Source organism: Hetaerina americana, unplaced genomic scaffold, assembly GCF_022747635.1.
Source record: "Hetaerina americana unplaced genomic scaffold, ioHetAmer1.1.p SCAF_16, whole genome shotgun sequence".
Lineage (NCBI taxonomy): Eukaryota > Metazoa > Arthropoda > Insecta > Odonata > Calopterygidae > Hetaerina > Hetaerina americana.
Genome location: NW_027286719.1, coordinates 8,569,117 through 8,589,573, shown reverse-complemented (window position 1 = coordinate 8,589,573; position 20,457 = coordinate 8,569,117). Strand labels below are relative to the sequence as shown.

The window sequence follows — 20,457 nt, the reverse complement described above, 5'->3', positions numbered from 1 at the left end:
CCGCAATATTATACATGTAGATCTAAATGTATGACGTTCATACTGCCGAATGGTGCATTACAAGGTGTGCAACTACAAATTTCAGACTCTGGATTAGATAAAGAGAAAGATATTTTATAAGTTGTCAACTAATGTTCGTGTTAACAATGAATCATTTCATGCGTCACGTGTTCCTTTGCAGTATCTCATGCACTCATTCCATGGAACAAATTATTTATATATATATATATATATATATATATATATATATATATATATATATATATATATGAATATATATAACACTTTTTGAAAGTCTCACGGACGTGAATAATAATGTATAACACTTAGCACTAGTGGACACAGACAAAAACACAGAAACACACAAAAAAGAGACTCACTATTTTTCGAATTTTCGGTGGTCGTGACCACCTTTATCAAGGAAGAGTTATATGTATACATATATATGTATATTACTATACGATTATTAGGAAATCTACCGGTTAAGGTAGATTTTTGGATGAACATAATTACTAATTAAATAATTTGTGACTCCTAGCAAAACACAACATCCTACTCTACATCAGCTCCCTCTTCATCTCTGAGTACTTTCTTCCTCCCTTCATCCCGTCCAACATTCCTATCCTGTTCCTACCCTTTCCTCGTTTGCCTAACATTCTCCCCTCTATTACAGTCTTCAACATCCCACTGCCGGTGAACACCCCCTTCATCCACCTTTCCTACCTCCATAGGATTTCACCCAACAAACCCCTCTCTTCGCCCACCATACAAAGTACTTCCTCATTTGTTTTCTTCTCTGTCCAGTTCACCTTCTCCATTCTTCTCCACACCCACATTTCAAAAGCCTCCAGTCTATGTCTATCCTCCTGCTTCAATGACCACGTTTCCGCGCCGTACATGGCTACGCTCCATATCAAAGTTTTCACCAGTCTTTTCTTAATATCCTTGCCCAACGTCCCTCTCATCAACTCCCTCCTCCTTGTGAAAGCCTCTTTGCCTAGCGCATTTCTTCTCCTTACGTCCCTATTACTTTGACCGTGTTGGTCCAAAACACTTCCGAGATACGTAAACAGTTCTACCTGCTCTAGTTTTTGCCCTCCTATTTTGATGTTTACCTTAGTCTTTTTCTTTCTAGACACAGGAACAACAGACGAAAATATTGATGAGGAGAAGAAAATAGTATTGGCCAATCGCGAGTCACCGTTAGAGAAGTTGCCAAGGACCTAAACATATCAATTGGCTTGTGCCATTCGATTTTTACCAATGATTTTGGCTTGACACGGGTCGCCGCGAAATTCGTACCAAAATCGATCAATTTCGAATAAAAACAGCAACGCATCAAAATTGCTAATGAGGTGTTACGCGACGGCCCAAATTTGCTCCAGAGGGTCAAATTTGGTGACCAAACATGGATTTGTGGTTGTAACGTGGAAATTAAAGCTCAATCATCACAATGGAAGCTGCAGCACGAGCCAAGGCCAAAAAAAGAGCGCCAAGTTTGGTCGAATACGAAAGTTTTGCTTACAGTTTTATTCGATTTCAGGGGCGTGGTGCATCATGGGTTCTTGCCACTGGGTAGAACGGTAAATAAAGGATATTACCTGCAAGTTTTGCACAATTGGCGTGAAGCAATCCGCCACAAACGGCCGGATTTGTGGAAGAACAAACATTGGCTTTTGTACCATGACAACGCCACTGCTCACAGATCGTTACTTATGCGCGACATTTTTGCTAAAAACAACACACCAATGATGCCGCAGCCACCGTATTCCCCAGATCTGGCCCCCAGTGACTTTCTCTTGCTCCCGAAACTGAAGAGGCCCACGAAAGGAGGAACCTACGCTACGATTGACGATATAAAGACTGCATCGAAGGAGGAGCAGAACAAGATCACAAAAACTAATTTTTTGAAGTGCTTCGAGGATCGTAAAAAACGTTGGCACGAGTGTATAATATCTAATGGGATTATTTTGAAGAGAATAAAATAGATATTCATGAATAAATAAATAATTTTTGAAAAAACACGAAAGTTGCGATACTTTTTGAACAGACCTCGTATTGAAGCAAACATGAGGCTTTTGGGTAAGTCACCCCTGTCAATGCCCCAGTGGCCATTTACGGTACAAACCGACCAACTCTCTCTGTCCCTCCCCATCACTCTCGCGTTCTACAATAGATTAACCGGTGAACTTTGCGACGGCTTCGTATGATAAGTGCTGCGTGCATTTGGCCCGTGACGAAGCATCCATGGGAGGGATTTGCCGAGGTTTGGCTCATTCTGCCACTCCTTGCAACCCCCCACCTAGAGCCCTCTTCTCTCCGCAGCCCTTGGCCCTTTCCGTCTTGCCTTTTCGATTTGGCCGTTACCAGTCGGGGCCCTTAAAAATCTGCGGACGGCTATAAATTGCAGGATGAGCCGCCCCTGGGATCAGCTCACTGTGTTTCCACCCTTATCGCCGCCTAAATCTCATCGTGGTAAACAAAGATATTTTGCCGAGTTGGTAAGCCACCCAGGCGAAGAGAGGGAATGAAACAATGTCCGCCTGTTCGAAAAGGATCCGCCGGGTCAAGTTCACGATGGCGGGCGCCTACTTGACCATATCGCTCCCTTTGACGCCGACCGAAAATGAGAGGAAAAGGTTTTGGCGGGCGTTGTCATAACGTTGATGGTTTCCCTGGTAGCCCTTTTCGGGGAAATTTTCCATTGACTTGGAGCCTCTATGAGTTTCTCGGCACTAAAGAAAGTGGGGCAAAATTATTATGGCTTTTTCGGCTAAAATAATTTCTTATGGAGTAAATCCGTGGAGAAGGACCCATTCACTGACTTCACGCATCAACACAACACCGTCACTTTTTGGTATGCAGTCGGATTTCATGGAATAAGATTTTTATATTACAAAGCGAACGAGGAATTAGTATTTTTTTCAATCTGGGAAGTCGTTTTGATAATATAATTAACTTAGTTGTCCCCTAAGGTTAATCCTTTGGATGGTTGAAGTCTCCAATAAAAGTGATGGTCATTTAATTTCTGACCTAGCGGTTATTGCGTTTTTAAGGTCCGGCCAATTAAGTCATATTAATATTAGGAACAAATCCAAGAAAACATTCACTGCCAACGGAGTGCTTACCACAGGGAAGGAATTCCTAACTGTAAGCGGAATTATTATCGTGCGCACCCGATGCCCACTTCATCATTAGGGTCGGCGTTTAGTGAAGATCCCGCACTTAAAGATGCAGATCAGGACAGTACACTTCAATGACTGAGAGTTGGACCTATAATTAACGTTCTTCTCCGACTTATTTAAATAACTAATTTTATTCGATAGTTATCTAGTGCTTTGATGTGGAAGTCTTCACTGAAGTGATATTGATGAATTCAAGTAGGCGATTACCAATGTTCATTCGGGCTATGTGGGGTTGATTTTGGGAATTCGGGACCGTTTCGGCTTTCCCTAATATTTCAAAACGTAATAGGATTCCTACGACGCCACTTCTGTTGCCGAGACTGAAATACGAGAGCCCTGTAGGTCGTTGGACCATTTGTGTGTGATGCATTGCAGAAACGGCGGCAAATGAGCCTGTATTTGCCTGGGCTGATGAACTCTCCTCCCGTATTCCTGTTGTCTGTGCTCACATGCTACAACATGGACTTTTTCTTTATCAATCTGACTGATATAAATCATTAATTGTATTGTTTCGCTCAGTGTCAATTTATGCAACATTACTCCTAAATTCATTAAAAACTAAAATTGCCAAAATAATGTGGTCAGAAAGCGATTTGTTTTTCGGTCCTTTAGCGACGTGATACCTGAGGACCTTTATTTATAAGAGCACTCACCTGTGGCGGTGAAAACATAAATTTGATATCCTGCTTACAGAACATCGAAAATTTTGCTTAAGTTTAACCATGTCGAATTCTATTTTGGTACTTTTTAAGTTACCGTGTCCTTATTTTTAAATACACTTTGCCGCCTATTAGTAATTACTTACACAATTGGATGTGTTCTACAATCACAGGATATTGAAAAAAGTACTCTATTTGGCGGCAAATTTCTTCAAAATATTTTTCAAAAAATTTTTTTTGAAGAGAGAAAGTCACTCGATTATTTAAGGATGCTGGGAGCACTATATTATATCATGGTCCTTATATAAATAATCCTGTATTTAGGAGTCTCTATTTTTAGGATCTATGGGAATTATTCATCGGATGCTTAGTCTTTGCTCCACTATCCCAATTATTGAAAATAAATATATTGACAGTTATTCATCCATACTTCCCAAGTGTTAATACGATTTAGCTCAGATAAATGTACGAGGGTCATCCGGAAAGTAGTACCCGTTCGTGCCGCATGAAGTGCTGACGACGCGAGTAGCCGCTGGACGAGGTCAGATAGCTTCAGTGGCTTGTCTGCCTTCTCTGAGCCAAGTTGCGTGACGCTAGCATTGCCTGTGTTGTTTCTGTGATTGTTTACAATGTTTAAAAAAATTGAGAACGCCGCCAGTTGTGAAGTGAGGGCAGTGATTAAATTCCTCAATGCAAGAAACGTTCGCCCATGTGATATTCATCGCCAATTAAAGGAGGTGTATGGAGACAATGTAATGGACGAGTCGTCTGTTCGGCGGTGGTGTCGCAACTTCAACATGGGGAGGGGGAACACACACGACGATGAGCGTTCGGAGAGACCGTCTGTCATTACAGACCAACTGGTGAGCTCAGTTGACGAATTCGTGAGGAACGATCGGCGCGTCACAATTGATGACATCTGTGAGCATTTTCCCAATGTTTCTCGAACAATTGTTCATGAAATTGTTAAACACCATCTGCAATATGCAAAAATTTGTGCAAGATGGGTCCCTCGCGTATCTCAATGAGCTGGCGGCGAAGGACTATGCAGCAGGAATACAGAAACTTGTCACACGTTATGACAAATGCCTTAATTTGCTTGGAGATTATGTTGAGAAGTAGTTTAAAGTATCCTCTTTCAAATAAAATTTTTTATGTTTGTTAATATTTACTTTTGTGTCTTTATTTCACGAACGGGTACTACTTTCCGGATGACCCTCGTAGAAAGAATCGCTGGCGATCACCGTCAACGTTGTGCGCATGCCTTTTTCAGAATTTTTAGCGTCAGAGAATATTATAGTTTAGTGGCCCAAAGGATCGTCCCTGGGTCCTTGAGATTGACTACTATTCCAAAACTCGACGATGTGGAAGCATAAAAGTTAGTATGTAGATTCAAATATGATTATATTAGCATTTTGACGTGACTTTAAAATTACGGCACGTGTCAGGGCCAGCCTCTTGGGAGGATTAATCCTTTAGCTGGAAGGATAGACTGATGGAAGTGAGTTAAGCTCATATAATATATTACTATCACATTGCCAATACACCCTGCAAACTGTCCCTGAATTATTGGCAGTAGTATTATAAAGCCGTCAATAGAAAACTTTCAGTATATCCGTCCGAAGATTGGTTGGTGGTAGGCCTCCCCATTTCACTTTTTATTGCTGATAATCTCTCACTCCCCTTCCAAAATCCTTTACTTTTTGTTCATGATTGTCCCTGAAACTTCTTCATGAGACATTTTACTTTCCCATTTATGATATGACTAAGGAGTGCATTGTTTATATCGGTGTCCAATCCATTTGATTTTTCTATTCATTATAGTTTTCCGTATCATCTTTCCTCCTCCACTGTATAATGCTTAATTCATTAATTCATTTGTCAATTTAGCCGTCAACTTGTAGTGCTTCCAGCTTATACATGTATGGTTTTCATTGTTCTATATTCTGTCTATGGAATGATTCATGCCTATGAGCTATAGAGTTCCGTACTTCAAGCTGATTCATTCATTTAATGCGACCATTACCTTAATCCATGTTTTCTTTGAGCATATTAGATGCCTCTTCGTAGTAAACAGCTTCTTAGCTAATCTCGCCATGATATCCTTCGAGCTCTCCTACAGTCCCGTGTTGCCCTACTTTCGAGTAAAGGGGAAGGTTCCACTTTCTCTAATTTCTCTTTCCTTTTTACACCACTTCCGCTTACTAGGATTATAGTTTTCCTAAAATTTACTGTCATATTAATCCCTAAGTAGCTAGCCCATTGTGTTCAGTGATTAGTGCAGGTATGTTTGCTCTCTACTTTGAATGTTATGCCACCTGCAATACGAAGTATGTTAATTTTGTATTATTTATTGATTTTCTTTCATGTCCATTTTCTGCGTGTTTTACAAAACACACAGAAAATGGACATGAAATTACAGCCACCTCCAAATAACATGTTTAATATCTCTGGTGAGGGATGAAATCTCTCCTAACTCCATCATTTTAGTTTTTGGTTCCATTAATTCTGACGACTTTCATTCTCATTTCATCTACATCTACATAATACCCCGCAAGCCACCGCAAGGGCGTGTGGCGGGGGGTGTTAGGTCACCAACCGTAAAAAAGAAAAATACCACATGCAAAAAAAACAACACGGAAAATTACACCCACAGCAGCGCACACACTCATGCAAAAATCCCTTCATCCATTACTCATGCAAACACGTATACTGCAAAACAACTAAAAAATTGCACCCCATGATGCAGCACGAAAGCCATACTACAACACGGAAGCCAGGACACAACAAGCAAGAAATTGAAACATCACTACCACATGAAAATGCACCACGAAACACTCTACCCCCAAAGAGTCTCTAAATGGCAGGGAATGCGACCCAACGTTGCAGGTAGCAGGAATTTGCCCCCGCGGAGAGGGACGAGGGATTGAAAGGGAAACTTAAAAACAGATGAACAGAACATGAATGAAGTCATTCGGAAAGAATGGTTTATTATAGCAAAAAACATAAGGTTAGTGGAAGAGCATGCATTTAAATACAACTAATTATTTTTTAGACGCTGAGGGTGGCAAGTGGAATTTTTGCTATCTATAACCCTGCAGTTGCTATCCCGTATTGTCCGTGGGAAGAAGGAGTCCTTGAGTCGGCTAGTTCTGGCATCTATTTCCCGAATTTTATATGCATGATCCAAGCGACTAATGTATGTAGGAGTACGAATAATTTGCGAGACCTCGGTGCTGAAACATGCGGATCTAAATTTATTTAATAATTTCAATCTTGCATTGAATCGTCTCTCAGCCAATGATTCCCACCCCAAATCCATGAGCATTTCGGTGACGCTTTGCGTTTTATCGTAGGAATTTTTTACAAAACGGGCTGCCCGGCGTTGAACCTTCTCAATTTCCCGAATGAGACCTTTTTCACTCGGATCCCACACGCTGCATGCGTATTCTAAATGAGGCCTTACAAGAGCGTGGTAACAACGTTCCTTGACCTTCGAGTCACTTTTGCCGACAATGCGTCTAATGAATCCCAATTTTTTATATGCTTGACCGCAGACTTTACGTATGTGAGTCCCCCAAGTTAAGTCTTTGGTGAATGTGACACCTAGGTATTTTACCGTATCAACTACTGCTAGGTCACCTCCAGCTAATGTGTAAGCAAATCCCGTTGATCTTTTAAAGAAATTTACCACTGAACATTTATTATAATTTAGAGTCAATCCCCAGTTAGAACGGCTTTCAATTTCAACGGCTTTGGTCGTTATACTTGTTAGTTCATCTAATCTCGTTGTGAGTCATATCATGGCATGTCCAAGCTAGATTAGCCTTGCGTCACTTAGTTCCTCATCGTGGTATTTTATCAAGCCGCGTTTTTTCTAACTTTTAATCGGAAAAACCTCGTAATTAATATTAATACATGCAATAGGCCTAACAATCACCTCGTATTTCAGTGCAGGTTTGAAATTAGAGTGAAAACATGTACAACTCGGAAATCCCAAAATACTAATCCATTGTGATCACCTTATCAAGTATGGCCCTTTGAAAGATGGAACCTGCGAGACGCTAACTGGAACCATTTTCTTCGCAATTATTTCCTTGCATAATTCATATTTTAACTTTGAGGTGGCGATAGTCAGTTATATTATTATTAGGTAATCTACCGGTCAAGGTAGGTTTTTGGTTGGACAGCGCTCCTAAATAAATATTTTGTGACCCCTAGCAAAAAACAACATCCTACTCTACATCAGGTCCCTCTTCATCTCTGAGTACCTTCTTCCTCCCTTCATCCCGTCCAACATTCCTATCCTGTTCCTGCCCTTTCCCCGTTTGCCTAACATTCTCCCCTCTATCACAGTCTTCAACATCCCGCTGCCGGTCAATACCCCTTCATCCACTTTTCCTGCCTCCATAGGATTTCTCCCAACAAACCCCTCTCCTTGCCCACCATACCAAGTATTTCCTCATTTGTTTTCTTCTCGGTCCATTTCACCTTCTCCATTCTTCTCCACACCCACATTTCAAAAGCCTCCAGTCTATGTCTATCCTCCTGCTTCAATGACCACGTTTCCGCGCCGTACATAGCTACGCTCCATATCAAAGTTTTTACGAGTCTTTTCTTAACATCCTTACTCAACGTCCCTGTCATCAACTCCCTCCTCCTTGTGAAAGCCTCTTTGCCTAGCGCAATTCTTCTCCTTACGTCCGTATCACTTTGACCGTGTTGGTCCAAAACACTTCCGAGATACGTAAACTGTTCTACCTGCTCTAGTTTTTGCCCTCCTATTTTAATGCGCAGCTTAGCATTTTTCTTTCTAGAAAATCGCATTACCTTTGTTTTATTAATATTATTCTCATCCCATACCTGTCGCACTGAATTTCCAATTCACTCAGCAATGCTTGCAACCCCTTGGCTGACTGACAAACTAAAGCATGGTCATCAGCAAACCGAACTGATTTTACGAATTCCCCGCCCACTTTCATTCCTACCTCCAGTTCTTCCCATGCCTCTTTAATCATTTCCTCTGCATACAGGTTGAACAGCAACGGTGATAATGGGTGACCCTGCCTTACATCTCTTCCTAACACTGCCCATCCGGACTCCCCGTTCCCCATGAGACATGTACATGTTGCGGATTAGCCTCCTTTCCCTTCAATCTATTCCTATTTTCTGCAATATACTCATTAGTTTTCCCCAATTCACTCTATCCAACGCTTTGTCGAAATCTACGAAACAGGCAAATACCTCCTGGTTGTGTTCTCTATTCCTCTCGATTAATAATCTCATTACTGCAATGGCATCACGCGTACCTCTCCCCTTCCTAAAACCAAACTGATCATCCCCTAAGTAATCATTTGCCCTCCTCTCTATCCTTTTGTTTATGATCCTGAGAACAACTTTAGCTGCGTGGGATATCAAACTTTTTGTCCTGTAGTCCTCACATGATGTAGCCTTTACCTTTTTCGGAATAGGAACTAAAACTGATCTCACAAAGTCTTCCGGCTAGATTCCTTCCTCATAAATGCTACGGATCAGCCCATATAGCTTCTTCCTCTTACATTTTCCTAAGCATTTTAAAAGTTCCGCGGGAATGTTATCCACCCCCACTGCCTTATTTAGTTTCATCTCCGTTAATGCCGTTTCTAATATATATATGTGTGTGTGTGTGTGTGTGTGTGCGCGTGCGCGTGTGCGTGTGCGTGTGTGTGTGTATTGAAGATATATATATATATATATATATATATATATATATATATATATATATATATATATATATATATATATATATATATCCCTCCCCGGACTACAACCTTGACGTGGTGGAAGGGCTTGTGCGTTCCAATGACCCCTAGAGCTGTGCTGGCGGGAGTAATAACGCGCGGTTATACAGGACAATTAATAAAGAATGCTCATTCGAGATAAAGATTGACGCACACCGTTAAAAATAAATGTTCAAAATATTTACCTTACCTGTGGTGCGATCAAGAATCTTCTCATGCCTCGTTGTTTTTCATTTCCGCGAAAAGAAACGCGACATAATGCGATTTCTGACGCAGTCATAACCATGAAATGAGTCCCATTGTCATAGAACACAGTAAACTCTGTTAAAAAGAACAACTGCTATATGAGTAATGATAGCGACATCGTGAAAAATGATCAAATGCGAAAAATGGCGCGTGGACAGGGATCGCCTCTTGACGCTGCTCGAGACTGCCCTCCCTTGCCCTCGCCGTAGGTGTGAAACAACCCTGAAGCACCTCAATGTGCACCCTTTTCCCAACTTCCCAACCTGTACATGAGTAACCTCAGGCTGAACTTGTTGTCTTGTCGTTCACAGGGAGCAAGGAGACGGCGTTCATATACGCCGTGACGAGCGCTGGGGTCGTTCACGCCGTGACGCAGGCCTGCAGCTCGGGAAACCTGACGGAGTGCAGCTGTGACGGTTCCCGCCAGGGTCAGCCGACCCCCGAGGGCTGGAAGTGGGGCGGATGCAGGTGAGGAGAGCCCCACTCCCTCCTCACATTCAGTGCTCCACCCCCAGCATGCAAATGCATCGGGCGCGCAGGGAGGCGTGCAAATGTCGGGAGAAGGGAGAGTTGTGGGCGGAAGATGACTAACTATTGGGGAAGACTTCGGTGGAACGGCACTGCGCAGTTGAACAGGACACTATTTGACAACTGCCATTGGTTATTTTAAAGGGATCGGTTTGATTCATTGTTCGGTTTTCCGGCTCCCCCCCTGAAACCCGTCGGTGGCACAATTTTTTAGTGGTATCCCGAGCTCAACTTGTGGTGTCAAGTAGAGAGCATTTCAAGTATAGTTCTCCGTCAAAATGATGGGGCGTTAGATAATGTGACCCCTTGGCCCCTTTCGTTAAGCGTAGGCTAATGCAGGCGCGGGGTTTCCCTTCAATATTTCCCCATTTCCAGAAAATCCTTCCTCAAACATGTTACCCTCCCATCTTTGAGTATGCAATGACTTAATCTATCGGTTACCCCTCTTAATAAATGCGTTCACAACTACTAGTCGTTATTTCAGCAATTTAACTCTGCAAACGGAGTCCCGAGTGGTGCCGTTGTGTCGTCCCATTTCTTCCCGTCTCCCTCACTATTTTTGCATGACGTAGATAGGAGTGTATTTATGTAAGTGTATGTGTGATTAGCTATGCACAAATTCATATTTATATATGTGTAACTGCATATTTTTGCATACAATCCTGGTGCCTTAACACTCACTCCAGGTATTGTAGCATTATTATCAGATGGACTGAATCTGGAGCCCCTGTAAACATAAATATTACCTGTACGGCTTAAGTTGTTCCATGAGTACAAATAATTCGAGTTTAAAACTAACACATAGGGAATAATTTTTGTCGAATGCAGTAGTAGGCTAAACCAAAACGATAATTTCAGGGACATTGATTGTGAAACATCGATTGAAAGAATAATTTTCCCTCCCACAATCAGTTAATACAACATTGGAAAACGACAATTAGAACTTCCCAACAATGGAATTGTTCGTAATGCTAGTTGAACCAATGGTTAAACGTTCTCATGGCAGCTTGCAGAGCAAAGGTTAGGCGTTCTGATACACAAAAGTGCTGATTCCTTCGCTCAATCTGTGATCACAGTAACATATAAAGTTTAACGTACAGCTCCATTATGCCTATTGAAGCGCTAGTTCCCATGCTATCTATTAATTCTGATAGAACGCGGTATTTACGTTAGCTATTTTTCTCTCTCCCTCTTGTTTTGTTCATTTCCAGTGACCTTGCTGCCTAAATGGCCCAAATATTCCTCTTCTTTCAAGCTGCCTTTCCTTGGTATTTTTTTATTTTCTTCCAAAGCAATTTTAGGCCATTACTTCTCTTTCGTGGTTTATCATTAAGTTTGTTCCTTATCCATACTGACTGACCAAACTAGTGGAGATTCACTTATGATGTGCAAAGGTTCGTATAACCTGGGAATTGGTGTCCAACACTCGATAAAATAAGCTTTTCACGTGACCTGCACTGGATGTAGCGTACATACCTGTGGCATTTACATCAGCTGGTTGATTAGGCTGAGAAATCATATTTTTTCTTCTTTGAGAGTCACGCATTTAAATTCCCTCTCTGGAGGTGACGGAGCAGATTGTAAACAGAGTTTCAACAAATTCTCCCAGAATATACCAGAGAAACTTCCGAAAACATTTCTAAGGCCAATACATGCAATCGACTTTTCCACCCGCGAAATAGAGTTACTCCTTAAAAACATCGACCCCAACAAATCTCCGGGACCTGATGAGATACCGGCTCGCGTGTATAAAGAACTGTCGTCTGAAATTGCCCCTTATCTTAATATAATATTTAAGAAATCATTAGCAGAGGAAAGCGTTCCAAGTGGCTGGAAGATAGTTTCTGTGACACCCATATTTAAAAATGGAGACCGGGAGGACCCCGGTTATTATAGGCCAATATCGCTCACCTCCATCTCCTGTAAGATTCTTGAGCACATCATAGTTAGTTCCATAATGAGGTACCTCGATATCCAAGATTTATTGATTTATAACCAACACGGGTTCCGAAAAGATAGATCCTGCGAAACTCAACTCGCACTCTTTGTTCATGATATAATGAATTCCAGTGAAAGTAATATTCCAGTTAATGCGATATACCTAGATTTCAAAAAAAAAAAATTTATAAAGTCCCTCATTGCAAGTTACTTGCGAAGTTGGAAACTTATGGAATACACGGGAGTGTTATATGCTGGATTAGGCAATTTTTAAAAAATCGTGTTCAAACAGTCGTCCTGGACGGTGTATCATCCGATACTGTCAAGGTCACGTCGGGTGTACCACAGGGAAGTGTCATAGGCCCCCTCTTGTTTTTTATTTACATAAATGACCTCAGTACCGTGGTTCCGTGGCTGGCTCCGTCTTTTTGGTGACGATGCGGTGATTTATGGGGACATTCGAAGTTGCGAAGACAGAGTCGCGTTAGCTAACGATCTAAATGCAATTCAGACTTGGTGCGATACATGGCAATTGGAATTAAATTTGAAAAAATGCGTAGTAATACATTTTTGGGAAAGGAGTAATTCCCTCCCATTTAGTTACAAAGTGAAACAAACAGAAATCGTGGGGGTAGGCTCCTTTAAATTACTCACGATCTGGCCGGGGGAATGAACTTACGAGAAATATGCGGTCGTGCTTATAAAAAATTGGGATTTGTAAAAAGAGTGTAAGGTAAATGCGACGAAAAAGTGAAGGAACGATATTTTCTTGTCCTAGTCAGGCCCCAACTAGAGTATGCTGCCAGTATATGGGATCCTCAAGAGATAAATTTGATTTCGGAATTGGATCGAGTTCAGCGGAGGGGGGCTGGATTTGTCAAAAATTGTTATGACCAACGTAATAGCCTAACTACTTTGCTAGAAAATTTAGGCTGGGATTCCCTTACACAGCGGCGTTTACAATATAGATTAAACTTATAAAACATTTAAAGATGGCTCCTTTTCCGATGACATAAAGAACATAATACGAACCCCTATGTATTACGGGCGGAGGGATCACAAATATAAGATTAGAGAGATTGACTACAAGACTGACAGGTTTAAATGGTCAAATTTTCCAAGAACAATAAGAGACCAGAATGCTTGTAATCGAAATCCCCCAGGAGTCGGCTCGACATAATAAGTATTAAACCTAAAAGGTAGCGACTGCGCATGGTTATACTAGTATATTTATTTTTTTTGCAGGTTCCCCCACCTTTCCCCATTCATTTGAAAAACCCTAACCCCCTCATCCCTTACCCTTTCCTTCTCGTGCTGCACCCCTGCCACACACCTTTTTGGTGGCTCGCAGGCTATTGATGTAGATGTTTATGTAATGGGACGATACGACGGGAAGAGATTCGTCCCATCCCCTAGCAATATCCTCTCTAATTATGTCATCGGGTTAGCACAGTGGGTAGGACAATGGCTTCTAACTCCGAGAGCTTGGGTTCGAATTCCGGCTAAAGCATAATTCTTCAGAGGTGCCCCTACCCCTATTTAGAGGGCACTTCAAGTGGCGTACGCCGTCCGCCGAACGCTAAACTGTGGACCTATCGGCGACTTTCATCATGAGAATGCTAATTCTGACACCAGAATTCCCCCAGCCCACTTCCCTCCATGCTCTGAGCGCCCTACCCCTACCCATTCACTCGCCTGATGGCACAGGCGACTTTTCATGTCGATCGTCTCCTCTAATAACCGCCATAATGACTCATTTATGGTCAGGTGCTATATTAGTAAATCGGTTCATTCCGTGAGTGCCTTGAATTCCATTCCTCCAGTTCGAAATCTTTAAGTAGACGAATAACTGATTTTATTCGAGCGAAATTTAGGAATTGGTCCCCCTTTCAATGCCCAAAGCAAATTATCAAAGAGTAAGTTAACGAAAAGGTAATTAAATTGTATTTTTGAATATACAATAATGGCGAATTAGACTTCTCTCCGAGGTGATAAGAAAAAGTCTACGCACAAATGAAAGGAGAAGCTGCGCGAGGCGCAAGAGCTGCTGTTGAAAAATAACAGAGAAATGCGTAAATTGCGAGAAATGTAAACAGTGATTCACCATATCGAAAAAAATTGCTATATTTCTCTGTGGGATAAATATTGAAATAAAATGTAGATAACTTTATGAAGCCAGGAGGTGTGGTAGTCCAGCGTTGGACTACTGACGTTAGAGGGCCCTGGTTCGATCCGGGGACGCTTCTGGGCACTCTGCTGTGGCGGCGCATAGAAAGGAACTAGCCCCCCAGTCCTGTAGCGTGGCTTTCACCCACCTTTGGGCCCTGGACTGGGTGAGCTCTACCCTCACCTATCAAAGCGAACTCAGGATTGAAAACTATGGTTTTCATTTTATTAAAGCTGATGTTACTCTGAGAGGAAATATGAATAAAAATTGTGCATATGCCCAAAATAGAGTGAGCAGATTACCATACACGTGCATCTTTCAGCAGAAAATAGTAGTGTACGAATCATAAATAGGATATCTTGGCCAGTCGTGAGCTGTTTCCCAGTGTCTCGTATGTTTAAACAATTTCTCATACTTGGGAGGAACTTTGGTTAACCTTGAGAGGCGAAAGATGTGGTCGTGCTCATCCGAATCGGCTGCCTCATATCAAAATGGAAACGCGAGTTCACCAGGGACATGGTCCATGTGTTCCATTTGCCCATTGATATCTTAGAAATGGGAACTCATATGTTTGTTCCACGTTAGTTGGAAACTTTCCAGGAAATCGAATGGCATTCAATTCCCAATAATACCGATCCATCTTCGTAAAATCCAGAAGTCAGAGGCCATGTTTACTTACCACACTGATTCCTGGCATCATGAAATTTAACCGGCCAGTGTAAATCCTTCTGCACCTGATTTCCTCATAGCACTTTGGGATCTCAAAAATAAAGATAGGAAATAAAAAAGCTTGCTCAAATTTATCTCATTTTTAATTATCATTTGGGTGAGTGCTAAAAGCAATGTTTTCGTGAATGAGTTTACACATAGGTATTCCAAGAAGTGGAAGATAAAAAATTGAAAAGCTGCGAATCCTGTACAGATTACAAAAACCGAAAATTAAAGCGGGGAGCAAAATCATGTTAATTCAAAGAAAGATGATGGTTGATATTACTTGAAAAAAATCACATATAAATTCTAGTTTTATGTATCATGCTGGTGTATTTTAAGATGTTCAGGAGTATCTTTCTTCCAAATTCACCGCATCCCAAGGAAATTATTGAAAAAGTCGTAATAATTTACACACGTTTGCCTACACAATCAACAAGTACGTGCATTGGATGCATGGTACGGTCAACACAGTCATATGAATTACATACGGAGGCTACCATGTTTCATGAATGACGTGGATATCTTTGGATATGTAACCAATCGAAATCAATACTGAAAGAATTCTGGTCACATGATACGGTGGCTTTAAAAACCATGTAACCACAAGCAGTTGGTAATCCAAATGTAATGGGGAAGCTGACGTGATAAAATAAGTATTGTTAAATATGTTTACGTTACTACAATTGTTATCTTAAAAATTCCACAACACATATTTATCGTTTTCTCCTGACTTATGGCGATGGGCCGAACTTAAGAAATAATGTAGATAAATGCCTTATTTCTGTCCGAAGGGGTCGCCTCCATCACAGCTCATAGTATACAAAATAATATTCTATTAATGAAGGTATTAATTTCCAGACAGTTTTGATTGTAACAGTTAGTATAATTTATTTAAAGTAGTTATAAGAAAGTTAGGGCAATCGATGTAAAAAGAAGTTTCCGAATTCCTCGATGGTGTGTCAATTTTCTCCTTGGATTTTTGCTATCCATGTGCCCGTATATTCATGCTCTCTTCCCTTTCATCCTCTGCGCCATCAGTATGCGTAACTACGTTTGATGAAACTGAGCGGCATGTTACACGCCTATATTGCCTTACATGCCAAACCATTAGATATGTTAGTCTGAACGGTGTCTTTCCGTAACATTGTTGACATTCTCCCTCTGAGGAACTATAAAAACTCGTGGTCACATCCACAATCTGAGTTCTTGTATTCGAGACCAAGTGAGAAATTGGTAGTTCCAAATTTGGACGAAAAAGTAAGAGCATTCATTGAATGGATTCAATAAGAAATTTTAGCGTTCCACAAAATCTACAGGGGATTGGATATCCTTCATATTGCCTGATATTGATACTGCGTGAGTAGGAGTTGTTTTCTTTTTAAAATGGACTGGTGATAGTTTTTGCGCAATGAAACCACGTCTTCAAACCCTAAATACAATTCACCAGGTGAGGATAAAGGCCAGCTGTTACTAATTGTAGTCCCTCTGAATTATTTATGAAGGTTAGGAGACCTTCCTTCCGCATTCCCACATGCGCTTTCCAAGGGCTTTGGGGCCCAAGAAGCTCATCTTGGGTTTAATTGTGGACGGCCAGAGGCATTTGCTGAATATAAAATCAGACCTCTGAGGTCTGATTCCGAATGCATCAGCCACTCTACATCTGCATCCACATAATACCCCGAATGTCGCCGCAATGTCGTGTGGCAGGGGATGTTAGGTCAGCACCCGTAAGAAAGAATAAAACTGCATGCAAAACCAAAATATTTAATGCAAACCTGCACCGAAAATGGCTCATGTATTCATACAAGCATCTTTTTAATTTCACACATGAAAATACATACCATGCTACAACATGGTCGCGAAATGGATTAAAACTTCAAAACAGCAGACTACCTGGTAATGTTTGATTGGATCCAGTGGATACACAACTGAATTCACTTCCACCGTTCGTTATTAATCCAAAATGGACCGTTTGGTGACGCTACCCGGGTGTTTACGTTATGTATGTATAGCTTCTTGAATTACGAATTACATGGATACGAATATTTATCGGGGTATTTCCTTAAGCAGAGTACGCATTTTCCTTCATCATCTGTAGGATTCACCCGAGTCCGATATTACTCCACTAAAAAGCGCTGTCGTAAAATACGTAAAAACGTATAGGAATAAAAATTAAGGCGCAGGAATGAAAATACTCGCGAAACTCTTTACGAGCAACGCAAAATCCGTGACCACCCCACTCATTTCGGGGAAAAACGCAATAATAATAATAAATGAAGAAATATATCCAGGGAATTGAACGATACTAATTATGTGGCTGGGAAGAGGATAGACGAAAGCCCCAGTCCGAAATAAAAAGAATTAATATGGGGATAATAAAAAATTAAATAAAGAATCCCCGGCCTCCTCAAACCTTCAATACTCCCCTTCTCCACCGCTTAGCAATGAGGAAGCACAACCAGCGCCCTTCCAATCCCCCCCTCTGATTGCATCCCCTTGCCTCCAGCCCTACACTAATGAGCTCATTATGAAACGAAACCCGTTCGGAAATCTGACAGTCAGCTCCCTTGGGTCGGAGCAAATGAGGGGTGGGTTTGAGATGGTGGGAGGGTTTGGGATGGGGGCTGGCGAAGGGGTGAGTTAGGGTTGGTTTCTGGGACACTGAAATGTGTAGCGTGTTCGGTGGGAGTGGATGGAGGGAGAAGGGGTTTGTTAGTGGCGTCCGGCTGCGGTGGATGGGGTGGCGGGGGGCGGGGATGGGCGGAAGGAAGGGGATTGAGGGAGGCGAGGGAGAGGGGTTGCTGGGCTGCAAAGGCGGCGGTGGGGGGAGAGGTGAGGTGCTCGTAGTAATATGGACCCTCCGAGGGGGTTTCCTTTTTATTATAGCAGGGGGTTGGGAGAGGAAAGGGGTTCGAAGAAATCCTCCCATCAGCCCAAATTCATTCCGCGGTTTCCGGCCACCATAGAGTACTGCAAAAATAATTTTTTCCCTCGGCCATATCAAGCAGGAGACGTGCACGCCTCGGGTGTTCTATTCTTCTAAACGGTGAGACGCGTGAGAGCGAGGTACGCTACCGGGAGGCGGAGACAAGATATCCACACGGTAAATTCCCGCATTGTTGTGCGCAGATATAAGGTATGTGACGGGGATCTGGATGATGCGTTCGCTAATTTACCGGCTTTCCACCCCGTGGGCGCGGGTTAAAATCTCGGCGTTTGAAGGATTATTCAAAGGTATCACTACCCCTACTTGGGTGCCGTGTGGGAGCATTTCCAGTGGAGATATTCCGTCAGATAGATGCTAAATTGTGATCCCCTTGGCTCCATTCGTCAACCTGAATGCTGGACTCACGTTCTCCTCAACCACGCCCTACTCAGTTAAGTAAGCATCCTCTGCCCGTTTACTCCTATTTCAATGGTAATTTAAATCGGACTCAGTAAATGAGTGAAAACATAAGGAAAAACCATTATTTCAAGAGATGAACATGCCAACATAACACAACCCGACATCCGGTACAAGAATAAGCTTTTCTTGAATTCGGCATGTCTGCTTCCTCCCTTCATTCCGTCCAACGCTCCGATCCAATTCCTGCCCTTCCCTCGCTTGCTGAGCGTTCTCCTCTCTGTCACGATCTCCAACACTCCATCGCCAATAACAGCAGTCAGCACCCATCTTTCCAGCCTTCTTTGGATTTCTCCTAGTCATCACCTCTCTCCTTCACCAAGCTTATCACGCCCTCGTTCGTTTTCCTTTCGGTCCATTTAAAGTTTTCCTTCCTTCTAAACACTCCTATCATCTTGTTTCAACGACCAAGTTTCCGTACCGTATAAAACCACACCCCTTATTACAGCTTTGACGAGCCACCTCTATTCAATGTCCCTGGCATCAATTCCCTACTTGCGAAAGCTTCTTTACCCAACACGATTCTTCGTCTTATGCCTCCACTATTCAGACCATTTTGGCATGCAAACCACAAAACCCAAATATTCATGCCAATGTACACACCTGAAATCGTATATATTCATGCAAAAACCTTTATAACATATATGCATAGAAATATACATTTATCAACTAATATACACATGAACCTACTAATATACCTTATGCCTACGTAACGTTTAATCTTGTGCTGACCTGTAAATTAAATATCTTTAATATTTCAATTTTGACATTGGTTTCTTACTATTATGATTCCTGATTGTCCGGGGAATGAATGAGTATTTGTATCGCTCTCTACTGGGATCTATCTCCCTAATCTTATCTTTGTGGGTTGATCTACCACAGTAGTTTGGGGCCGTAATAATTACTTTAGTGTCATCATTAAATTTATTTGTTCTGAACCTTTCTAAAATCTCAGTCTCGCTTGTTCTCTTTGAATCTCAAGTGACTGCCAGCCTAAACCCAAAAAGGCCTGTGAAACAATCCTCTTTTATGGCAACAATTTTTCACGAATCTGGTGGATTTACTTTGGTCTTTGTCTAATTCCCATTGTCATCTGCAAATCTAATTGATGTTATGAATTTTCTCCGGTTTTCGTTTTTTCTCCAGTTTTGCCCAGCCTCATTTACCGTTTCGTTCACAAATACTTAAAAACTACAGGTGATAATGGACACGCCAGTCTTACTCATTAATGTACTCTTATTTTCTGCCATGGGTTGAAAACTCTACACATTCATTCTATCGAACCCCTTCTCAAAATTTACGAAAGAGACACTCTGATTTTATTGTTCCTCTCCCTGCGTAAGCATTCGCCATCCTCTCTTGTTTATAATCCTAAGGGCCACTTTAGCTGCTTACAAAGTAAAAGTTATTTTTACCATACATTTACTCCTTTCGTATAGCTGCCTTTCCCTTTATTAGAATGGTTACAAACACTTATTTGACGAAATATTTCGCCTAAATTCCTCCCTCATGAATGCTGCGAATAAAAACTTTTTTCCCATGCTTGCCTAATCCCTTAAATTGTTCCGCGAGAATATTTCTATCCCCACGCCCTTATTTGATTTCAATTACCTTAATGCCCATTCTATCTCGTATGCATGGCATCTAAACAATCATCATCTACGTTATTTACGTTTATTTCTCGGTCTGAAATGGTGGGCTCAATCAGCCCGAGGGTAAGGAGTTATCTGAACGTAATGACTCTCATTGACTTCGACTTGGTCACGAGCGTGCCAGTCTACTGAGTGATTTGCAAAGTATTGCTTTTTGGAAATTGAAAGATTGGCCTATAACTTGATTA

At 41.7% G+C, this 20,457-nt stretch overlaps 1 protein-coding gene across 1 annotated transcript in view; it reads left to right on the top strand.

Moving 5' to 3' along the window:
* Positions 1-2,069: 2,069 nt before the first annotated feature.
* The window catches only part of LOC139687068 (protein Wnt-16-like), a 42,646-nt gene continuing 24,258 nt past the window's right edge, over positions 2,070-20,457 (top strand). Inside the window, exons 1-2 of the mRNA XM_071584172.1 lie at positions 2,070-2,082; positions 10,182-10,338. Of these exons, the coding sequence (XP_071440273.1) occupies positions 2,070-2,082; positions 10,182-10,338 (170 nt within the window). The remainder of the gene's footprint in view (positions 2,083-10,181; positions 10,339-20,457) is intronic.